Source organism: Poecile atricapillus, chromosome 2 (genome assembly GCF_030490865.1).
Source record: "Poecile atricapillus isolate bPoeAtr1 chromosome 2, bPoeAtr1.hap1, whole genome shotgun sequence".
Lineage (NCBI taxonomy): Eukaryota > Metazoa > Chordata > Aves > Passeriformes > Paridae > Poecile > Poecile atricapillus.
In genome coordinates, this window is record NC_081250.1 from 27,314,813 (window position 1) to 27,326,666 (window position 11,854).

At 35.3% G+C, this 11,854-nt stretch overlaps 1 protein-coding gene across 2 annotated transcripts in view; it reads left to right on the forward strand.

The window, feature by feature from the left end:
• Positions 1-9,005, forward strand: part of PHF14 (PHD finger protein 14) — a 161,718-nt gene extending 152,713 nt beyond the window's left edge. For both annotated transcript variants that reach the window (XM_058832675.1, XM_058832678.1), the window contains one exon: positions 8,825-9,005. In XM_058832675.1, the coding sequence (XP_058688658.1) occupies positions 8,825-8,899 (75 nt within the window). In that variant the 3' untranslated portion in view covers positions 8,900-9,005. The remainder of the gene's footprint in view (positions 1-8,824) is intronic.
• The last annotated feature ends 2,849 nt before the right edge of the window (positions 9,006-11,854 follow it).

Here is an 11,854-nt window from a genome sequence, read left to right on the forward strand (position 1 = left end):
TTTCTTGCCTTGTTAGGTTTCAAGTCCATAGCCAGATGGATGAAGGGAATCATTCTATGATTCTATGTAGTCAAACTAAAAGTATGTTTGTACATCTTGGAAAGCAATGATTTTGACTTCATTGTAGGTCTGTAATGCTTGTGTAAATTCAGATTAAATGAATGATAACAGTAGGAAAAACAGTGGCTCTTCCATGAGAGATAGAAGGGACTGCTAATATGACACTGCAGATCTGGTCTAAAATGCTCTTTTGGGGATTTTATTTAACTGAAGTTGATGAAATAATTGAAATGTTTGGTAGTTATAGTTGTTGGATTCTGAATTTAAATATCAGCATGAATTTAAATATCAGTATATTGGGGGACCTGCTGAAAGGAATTTTGGGGGTTCTTGTTGTTTTAGTTTTTTTTAAGTAAAAGTGTTTTTACTCTTTAATTACTTCAGTGGTAGTATAGGTTCTAATTGTTCTCACAGTCTAGCCTTCATCTACTTCTACAGCTTTATTAATTTCTATCTGTTTTGTTGGCAATTTCATGGATTGTGACTAAATATAGGAGTTCAGTATTAGAGCAAATGTAAAGTCATTTCTACAACATTTACTTATATCACATTTTGGAAAATAAATGACAAAATGAAGGTAATGTCATCATACTAACTCCATTGAAAGTTCCCGCTTTTATGCCTTGAACAGGAACAGAATTTCATGGCTGTACTCAGGTGAAATGTTCTGATGACATAAGAAGACAAAAGCTTTCTGAATTCTTATCTCTCACATTATAGCAGTATTTTCATGAATTCCCAAGTTATTAAATTTATAATACTGCAATAGGTTTTTCCAATTAAATGTGCATTTTCTTTTGTCATAAGGAAGGAAAAAACTTTAGTTATGCTTTTTACAGTGATTTAATTAAGCATTTCCTGTAAGTTCATTTTAGTATCTATCATGGCTCACTAAAGTTGAAATTCAGTATAGAATGGTGGATTGATTAATTGCCCTTTGTCTTTGATGAAATAAGAATTCTAAATATGCAGAGTCATGAAATTTAATCGTGTTCCTCAATTGCTTATTCAATGCTTTGGAAACCTGAATCAAGAAATACAGAAGAAGAGGGCCAAAGGTTGTTAAATGTAGCGAGTAACACAGATTTTGAACTTTACTTAATGAACCGAATGTTTATTACTATGAAATAAATGCACCATTTAAAGAATTATGGTGGAAATGTAAAACATTAAAACTCTAATTAATTCTGGTCAGAAGCATGCAATGCACTCATTTTTCCTAAAACATTTTCATTAGGCTCTGTATTTTCTCTGTTATTGAGATAAATTTATTCCTTTCATATGGTAGTGCTGTCTTTTTCTGTTATAAACATGTCCTTCAGTGATGTTTACAGAGATGTCTTTCAGCTTTGGCCAGCATGTCTCGATAGTAGCTTCCAGAAGCATTTTTGTATAACTCAGTTGTTGCATTAAAGTTTTGTTAATGCTTTTCCATTTAATGTTGTTAGTCATTTTTGAAGCACAGAATGTTCAGTCCCCTTGATAAGGGGCTATAGATATATAGAGATTATATGCAGATTATATGAATTTATTGGAGAAAGCAGTTAAAGCATGAAAAAATCATCATCTGTCATTTAGTACCTACCAAGATACATCTATAGCCTAATAATTGAGCATTTAAAAATTAAATTTGTGCTTCTTAGTTGTTGGGTTTTTTTTTTTCCATTAAATAGTACTAAGAAATAGAGCTATTAATTCCTTTTTGTTGGCCAGCGCACCTTTTGTTCTCATGTAACTATTGTAAGAAGAACACATTTTATTTCCTAGTATAAAGAATACAAACATGAATAAGGTTTGTTTCTTAAAACTTAGTAAATGTATAGTGTAAATATGGTGAGAGTTTTACCATAAATACTTAAAATTATATTCATTATAATATGCATTTCTAGGCTATGAAATATTAGTAGTAGTATTACCAGTATATATAAGGTAGAACTTTTTGTTTTAAATTTAGAATTCATAAAAATAATTATTATGTTGCTACCTAAGTAGAAACTGTTATTGTGGTTTCCATGTATGTGTTTATATATGCACAGATGTAATTATTATAATTGAAGAACAAATTTGCCTTAGAAATTATCTTATTTATGACAGTGTCAGATTTGAAAACTAGAGTGCCCTCTCACTCTGGAGTGGAAATTAGGACTTGTCCCATATGGGCACAGTACAGTCCTGTTAAAAGTGTTTTTCATCTCTTTCTTAGTTGATGTTGCAGGTTTGTGATATCTAAACATTTATAGGTGCAGTCAAATGTTCATAATCCTGAACCTTTAGGGACTCAAATTCTTGAAATATTTTCCTCTACTTTCTTCAAGGAGAGCCAGCTGAACTTGTAAAACAATGGTTGGGTTTTGAGCACCACCTGCCCTGAAGAGGATCCCAACTGTAGTGGCAGTCAGCCAAAGGGACCACTCAGTGGAATGGTTGCCTCCTGAAAAGGAGAGGAACAGATGGAAGATTTGAAATCTGGCATGAAATTCCACTTCTGTACTAAGCATTAAATAAAATTTGACTGTAAGGGCTCTTGCGATGGTACATTTATCTGTATAATCAGAATTAGCAACAAGGAAATAGAAAATACAGAACACTGACAAGCATTTCAAAAAAACTTTAAAGTTCTTGTAACAGTGTGAGTTAAAGGAAAGAGTTTGTGATAAACATGCAGCTGCTTGTAGCTTCTTAAAGAGGAGCTTTAGTGTAAAAGTCGTTCTGCTGGTCTTGCATTGCCACCTAGAGCTCAGCAGTTTGTACTGCTCGGTAAGGAAACACTGCAGCATTGCTCTTTTCACTGAACAAAGTGGGGTGGAGAGCTGCTTCCAGTTAATTGATGTCATGTTTGCTTACATTGTAATGGTTAGTTCCTTCTTAGCCTGCATTTTATAGTGTACCAGATCAGTAGAGATTGTGCTGTAGGACTTTGGTGGGCTTTGACAGTAAGAATTAATGGCAATGCGCATTAAAAGGTACAACTGTCAGATATCCAGTGGTCCCAAAGGGGGCATTTTCTTGATGGCTGCTTTAGAATTCTTCATGAAGCAAATGTCAAACTTGTCAAGGCTGTCACTATGAAAATGATCCATGTAGCAAGGGTCTCCTTTTCTTGGGAAACAAACAGCTGCCTTATCACTGCAGAGCTGTGGTGACAAAGAACTGTCACTTATCACAAGAAATTTATATTTGCTTCTAATATCCATTGGTAAAGAACCATTCCATTTGTACTTTACTTTTGCACCACTGTTCATTACAAGGGTTGTCAGTAATACCACTGAAGAAGATAACATAGGCTTTGGAATCAAAATAACTTTTGAATTTTACTGCTGGGTGCTTTCCTTTTGGTGATTTAACCGAGAGACTGTCTTAGCTCCCAGTTTTTCCCTGACACTCATTTTCTTCCAAATGTGGCCTGTGACTTTGGAAGCTTTTGCATACACAAAAGAAAGCTCTAATGTTTAATAAATTCCATTTTTTCCATGATGTATTTTTTAAGACTATTAAAAGTATTTTTATCTACTTCCAACTGGTGTTTTCATAGCTAGATTTTGTGAGGCAAGAGATGAAATGCCAGCTGGGCATCCTTAATAGTTTAGTCTCTCAGTCATATTACAGGTCTTTTGGGTTAAGATACTCTAGAAAGTGTTGGTGTCAGAATTTGGTCCTGAGTGCTTTTGAGATGCTATTTCTGGATCATGTACTAGCAGAGACATGCCTTTAGTCATTCCTCCTTATACCAGGACATTTTTGTGTTTTGCATACTTTCTTTTTATTCAGGTGATTCTTTACATAATCCTGTAATATATAGCTGTTTATTAAGTTTAGAATATTGGCAAAATATCCAGCACTGTAATGCAACTCTAGATATTACAGCTGTGGTGCAATGAACAGAATGGGAATTGATGCATGTCCTAGTACAGTTAATTAATGTGTGATCGGTTCTATTTGCAGAAGAGTGTCAGATTTCCTGTAGAGTTAAGAACTGTCTAATTCACTGTCATTTTCCAGATTTCACTTCATTAACTAATGGGGAAAATTCTCAGACATACTGAAGGAAATTTATTGGAGGGGGTAAAAAGAGAAAGGGATACTCAACCCACCATTTCTGGGCTTTTTTTGTTGTTTTGTTTTGTTTTGTTTAATTTTTAATTTTCTCATTCCAAAATTTGTCTATTCAAATATCCAGGGAATATTCTGGAATATTTACCATAAAATTAACTTTCTGTGTTTGACCCATTATTCTTTGGTCAGAGAATAATGTGCTTGACCTTAAATATGCTTTCAAAGGAGATAAAATTGTATCACAGTCCTTCTCAACTGGCAGTTCCAAACTTTAGAAATAGAATTTAAAAGTCAGACTCTTACCTTTAGTTTTTGTCACCTAAGGCTACCTGAATATCAAAGTATTTTCATTAACTTCAGCAAAGCTATTGAGTGCTTAATACTTCAATAAATCAAATGCTTAATTATGTGGCAGATTTTAGGTTCTCATTTCTAAATTCCTGGCCCCATTCTGTTGCTGTGACTCCTAAATGCTCAGCTACCAAGCAGAGACCAAACACTGTGAAAGAAGATGTGTCCATAGGACATTTGAAAACATCTGTAGAGCACCCAAAGGACCCTTTAATCCAGTACCTTGTTTCCATCAGAGAAAAGGTGGGATGCCAGTGCAAAGGTTGTATGAAAACTAATGTGGAAGTTCCATCTCTCCATCAGTGTCATCAGGATGCAGATGAGGTGTCCAGTCATTGGTGGCTTAAGGAGCTCCTGAGCTGGCATTTCAGTTCAGTGTTGGGTTTAGCAGCACTTTGTAATGCTCTTTGTACTTTTCCTTATCCCTGTTGGTTTTGTAGATCTGTAATAACATCAATTCATTCATTTCAATATTAAAATAATCTTTGGGCTCTTAAGTGCACTTTTTCAGTAGGAGTAGTACAGTCTTCAGGGATTCACCTCCCTTGGCTATTCCAAGTTACCAGATCTGTGCAGAGGCATCTTTTTGGTGAGTGTATTCACTATATGATATTTGAGTCTATGGTTGTCTGTAGTCACAAAAAATACTGTGACAAGTTTGATTTTTAGCATCCAATGGCAAGAACTACTTTAAAAGTTCATCTTGTGGCATCTGCTAGGAAAAGCTACTTTGATTTTAGGATTTTTAGAACAGAAAGCACTAGATGTTAGAGTCATAGGTGGCTGGAAGAAAAATAAATAATAATATAAAAAGGAGATGTGAGGTATTAATAAAAAAAACATGAACTGAATTTCCCTGGGCAGAAACCAGAATTCAGGATTTTGTCTGCTGTGTAGCTGCTGGTAGCAGAAACTTTGCAAACTGCCATCATGGACTGGTTTTTAACAAATAAAATGAAAATAAAAGGTTTTCCTTTGCTATTCATCAGAGTTAAAAGCATTATAATGATAATGATGGGTGGTAATTACTAAAACAAATAAATATATTTAATCTGCTCTCTGTTTTGCATAATTTATTGATAGTTAGGCTATATAGGCTGTGTAGATGAAAATTCAAACATTATTAATGACATTAGAAACTCCAGCCACTTCAGTATTCTGTGTGCAATCATCAGGCTGCCTCTTGGGCTACTAAAAAAAAGATGAAGCATTTCATAAAAATCTTGCATTGTCAGCAAAGCTGAAATAATAGTGAGTCTTCACATCTTGTAGTATGGTTAATATGTGCTCTAAATTGCCAGTTCAAATCTCCCCCAAGCATACTGGCAGTAATAGAACACTTCTTATAATTTGTAGAGATTTATGTCCTAAATTATTCTGACACTGTCACTTCTCTTCTGGCAGAGAGCTGCATGAGTGCCAAAACTGGTGGTTCATACTTTCCACTGTTCCCCAAAAATCCTTTCTGCCATCTTGTTTGTGCTGGCACTGTTGTTCATGGGGCAGTGCACAGGCCTGGGAGCTGATCTGGCTCAAGGCATGTCTAACAAAGAAGGGTTTTCTCCCCTTGATAGTTCATGTTATGAGAAAGATCAAACATCATTACTCTGAGCTTTGCACAGCAAACACCTGTGTTCAGAGATACCAAACTTCTGTTTCTGTTTCTAAATGAGGTGTGTTTCTGTTCTTGGAAAACAAGACAGAGTGAAAACCCTTGTACAAAATTAAGATGTTTTATGTGGAGCATGGTTCAATGCAATGCTAGTCAGAAAGATTTTGTGCATAAAAACACAGAAATAACAATAAATAAAAAAAAACAGCCGGGCATCTGGATGACTTGTGCAATGGAATCTGCCCACATAAGTCAAGTTTATGTTCTGGTGGTAGATTCTACCTGTTTGACTATGTTTTACTTAGTTGAACCAACAGGAAATAAACAAAGGAAAAGTATTAGTTTTGAAAAAATATCCCAAAGTTGATGCTTCCATCTGGAGTATTCAACCCAGGCAAATCCTGGAGCTGCCATTACCATCAGCCATTGTTTCTGCAGCTCAGAATACACTGATCACTGCAGCTGCTGCTGTAACTTGGGAATTCTGCCAGAGTGCAAGCATGACCTTTTGAGCACAGAATTAAATACTGCAAATTCACACAAAGCCAGAAGATTCTCTTTAAAAAACTCTCATTATTGGATAAAAACTTTTGGCATCAAAAAACTCAGGAAGCCAGTATTGAGCCTAATGTGCTTTAACCCTCTTGTAGTCCTCAGGTGAAGGTCTGGCTTTGTTCTCTCTGAAATTTCTGCATGCTTTATCTATTAGGAGAGGAAGCCCTAAGCAATATGTGAAGAGTTGTGGGAAAGAATGATAGTATAGGGTTTATATTCCTGAATGAGAGGGCACAAGTCAGGACATCAGAATAATGTCAAGTTTTGTGCTAGGGAGGTGGATTAGTTGGCGCTGAGGTCAGGTGGGATGCAACTGCCGTGGGTAGGAACCTTGCAGACATTGCAGAAACATGCAGATTTGCTGTTCTTTTATTAGCATGTTCTTCATTAAATAACCTGGCTGTTTTTCCATAGTAGCCGAAAGTTTCTGTGAGTGTTTTTTTATTCCACAGTATTCTTTTGTCACCTGTAAGCAGTAGGCTTGGTAACACCTTACTCCTTCGTTTGCTGTTCTGCCCTGTGTGTTTTCATTTAAAGTTTGATCTCTGTATGTATACTATACATTGCACACTCTTTAATATATTCTACCCTTGTAATTTCAATGACTCTTCAGTGTTTGGTTTCACACACATGCACAGACATGTTTTCTCACCTAAATGAAAGGAGCCACAGGGAGCACTGCATGTTTTAAAGGTAACTGAAGAGATGACGGTCCAGAAAGAGAAGAGAAAAAGTTTTTTGTGGTCAGTTATGTAAATATTTCTCAGTGTCTAGGCTGTCCCCAGAAGGGGGAGGATTCAGAGGCGTGATGGCTTGGGGTATCTACTACTTTAATAGAACAACTCGCTTTTCCATTTTATTACAGTTGGGCATAACATTACAAGATCACATTTTTAAATGAGATTTTCTACTGCTGTTCTATTTTGTGCTGCCCTTGTAATCTTCCTATCTATTTTCTACCTCTAAATATTGTAGTTATCCTTACAGAGCGTGCTTTGATGGTGAAAGAAGGGCTAGGATGCAAAAGGATAAAGTTATTTTCCCACAAGAATGAAAATGTTCTTTTAAATCAGGAAAATACACCTCAGGTTACTGGGTCCCACCTAAATGCCCCTGGTGTTTCCTTTCTCTCAACTGTTAGCTTGTGATGAGTACTGTTACAGCAGCCAGGATGCTTCTCCATTCCAAAATGTCTGTTCATGTCTTTTTTGTGTTATTGGAATGTGGAAGAGTCTCTGTAAATTGAATTAAAATGCAGACTAGAAAGCTGGTCATACTTTGAAATTGTGATAAAGACTGTTCCTGATGTGATGAATTGAAAGTTGCCTTATAAAACAGTTTTCTTACTCTTCCATAATTTATACTTTGGAGGTCACAATTTTGTACTGGACACAAAATAGTATCCACTCCAATGGAAACAGGCATTATGATGTCACTTCATTTTTTCAGTGAGATCCAGAGGAGCCCAAAGTGAATTATGAGCCTTACTCTTGGAGCTGAAGCTGTAGAATATTGTAAGCATGCTGCTGCCTGACATGCTCATGTTTCCTATTTTAGACCTGACTGATCTTCAGATAACATATGGTGGTACAAGTAATTGGAAAATTGGCAGACCTGTCAAGAAAATATGCTAGATGGGACAAAAATACAATGCTGCAGCACATAAAGTGTCTCTGAAGTTAAATTTATTGTCTTTTATCAAATGGTGAAGTAAACATATCTGGTCACAAAAAAATGAAACATTTTTCAATGGCAGATGCTTTTCAAAAGTAATTTTTAGTACAGTGATGAAAGTTCTTGTATTCAAAAGTAATTTAGGGAGAACCTCTGGTCAAGAACAAAGGAAAAGTGTGTAATATTGTCTGCTCTAGGCATTTGAATATGTTGTAATCCGTGTGTGATTTAATAATTTCTTTATGTAACTATCCAGTAAAATAGTCAGTAAAATATTTATTCATTAAATTATTGTTCTGCTATAAATGTAGCCAATCAGTCTTGTGCAAATTTCTTATCATTTTTATTTAAACTCTTGAGCAAAATCAATCACTTGAATAAATTACTTTTTGCTTATTTTTATGCTTATTAGCCAGGCAAAGACAGCAAAAGACTGTACAGAATTCCATACATCTGCATAAGCAGAAAAATACTTTTCAATAAATTGATTAATGTTCAGGTGTTCATTTTCTTTTACAGGAAGATGAAAATGAAGCTGAAGCAGAAAATCCATCTCAGGAGCTGAATTTGGAACAGAAAAAATCAAAAAAATAGGAGATTGCTGTCTTGTTTGAAATATTTGCAAGTTGTGTAACAGTGGTTATAGTTTCTCATTGTAAAATTAACAAAAAAGTTCTCAATAAAGTCATTGAAAATTAAATTCATGGTGCACTGGGGAATTAATTAAGTAGCTCCTGGTGATATTCTTGATTACATTAAAAGCTGAATTATCAGAACTGAGTACTATACCAATAAAATTCTGAAAGCTTTTTGAACACATTATGGAAAGCTGATGGGTTATTCATCACTTGTAGCATTTACTAAGCAAATAGGGCAATTTTATGTTTTACTCTGCAAAGCAGTGTTATCCTTAAAGGATAGTTATAACTCAGACATATTTTGGTATTTCTGAGCAAGAGCTTTGATTCTTAAAAGTTAGATAAATATGTTCTGCTAAAGGAGTTCTGAAATTTCTTCTGATCAGTGATTAAAATAAATGTTTCTGAGGAATAGATAGAGGAAAGAATTTTTTGATATGTATGGTACATTTTCAGAAGTAATTAGTTTTGCATTTGTATTGTGATTTTTAATCGGTTTCTTGCTGCATAATACTTCTCTTTCTGTAAACCTTTTCCATCTTCATGTGATCATTGTCTTTTAATGAATGTCAACCTTTTGTCTTGATTAGGCCATCTTCCCCAGGTTTAATTCCCTCATGCCAATCTTTCCATTCTAACAAAATAAAATAACTTCTTTCTGTGTCTTTAGAACTTCAAGTGAGTAATAAATATCTAAAATAACTTTTCTTCCTATAGTCCTAATTTTGTTTTCCAGTTTACCTTTGCTTTTTAGCCTGTTCAGATCACTACATGGGAACTCAGAGGCAGATTTATGGCCTGATAGTTTCACAAATTGCAATGAAAAAACAAAAAATCTCACTGATTCTCTTTTGGGTTTAAAACAACACTCACTGAAGTCTCGTCAATGAAGTTTATCTTGTTCTAGAGAAATAAATAATCTCCAGCTGAAAAAATCCACTTCTTTTCCCACTCTTCTGTACTTTTACCGTTACATTTTGCATTGAGTGTTAAATTGGATTGTAAATAGTATCCATCCCAGATTTTATCCTCTCTGTGTAAATTATATTTTCAGATATTTTAAAAACAACATGTCTGTGCTTAATATCTTTCATGAATTCTTTTCTGGTTTTTGAGGTTCAAATGTGTGTAGCTCATGAACAAATTTCAATCACAATTACTCTACAGGAGTTTAATAATACTAGATCTCATTTTAACGAATGCAGCTATCATGTAAATTAACATATAAAATAAATTCAGCATTGGTCCATTTGGTGCAGATCAAGTACTGTAGCCATCTCAGAGAGGAGAGGGAATATGATTTTCTCTTCACTGCAGTGGAAGAGACAGATTTAGGAAAAACAGAAGCAGATTTTACCATGCAGGACCTTAGGGACTGTTCTCTGTGCAGCATCATGAAGGATCACAGGGTAGGTGAAAACAAAGGGAATGCTTTTCATTTTTTCAGGCTAACCCAGGAAACTTGATACTTCTCAGAGCTTAGTTCTCATCAGGATCTGAAGAAGGGCAGGGTGTCCAGTGGAACAGGCTGAAAGGCTTCTGAACTTTGAAGGACAGAACTAGTAACATAAAAGAAAAAAAGGTAAGAGAGTGAAGTTTTACATGGAGGTTACACAAAGGAAGTGTAATGATATGGGGAGTTCCTGACTGAGATGATTTGGCCTGGACATGCCTTGGCCTTTCAGCCTGCACTTGATGCACTTGATGTTTGGGTTTAGCCTGCCTGAAATTAACAGGTAGGGCCTCAGTTCTGCAAAATATTTGTATCTTTCTATAATCTTACTTCCTTTCGGTACATGGCAGCATGTTTGTCCTTTTGCTGTGAGCTCAGGACTGTACAGGTGTGTGAGAAGGGATGTTATTTGCTGTTCAGGTTTTGCATGAAAATGCATTACTTGGCTCTCAAACACCTGAGTGAGAAAATCAGTTCAGACATTGAAAGATACCATTTGCTTCCATTTGTGCATAACTCTGATGAGCTTTAAAGGAGTATTTCCATATATTTTCTAAGTTCTTCAGAAATTTAATGTGAAAGTATTACTACATAAGCCATACTTTTAGCTAACTCCAAAGTACGTCACTAGAAGTCTACAGTTGTTAACAAGCCTCTTGATTAAGTTATTTACTTCAAAATTCAAACATAGAAATTTAGACTTTTTCACTGAAAAATACTAACCAGTACTTTTACCATGATCAGCTGGGGTGGAGATTGAGACAAATGTGGCTGAATTGAATTGCAGTCCTACATTCATCCCTGCCAGAAAAATGTAGGAAATTGATTTTAATAACTTGTTTGTAGACATGTTTACTTAACAGAGGGGGGAGGTGTTTAAGTGATAGAGATCAAATGGATCAGATAAAGGCTATACCAAATAGGTTGGTTCATTTATTTTGATTCTGTTCTAGTTAAAATTTGCAGCTGAATTGATTTTTTCATTTATGCTTGAGTTTTCAAAGTACCAGTGTGAATTACGTTTTCATCATATATTTTTTTTCCTCAGTGTCCAGAGTATTTTTTGATACAACACACTGGATAAAGCCGATGGCTGCAGCACTGCTAAATGACTCTGACATGGTGCTTCTGAGTGTTACTCTTCAGCAGAACTAAGATGTAAACGTGATGCAAAATATTGTGACTTTTATTAAAGGTGTGTCTGTGCTGCAGTCAAACAGAAGCCAGTTTGGATACTGAAAACATCCTAGGTCCTGCAGAATGAAGTTCAAAGTTTATCTGAATAAGCTCAAAGCCCAGCTAAGAGATAGGAAGAGCAAAACTTTAGACAGCTTTAATTCAGCTGATTGCAGTCACTTTTGTGGAGCAGTATATTCTTTGTATGTAAATACACACAGACACCCCTCTGTACATGTGCCCAAGCAGCCAGTTATAATGTCCTTTTTATTTCTTTTCCCC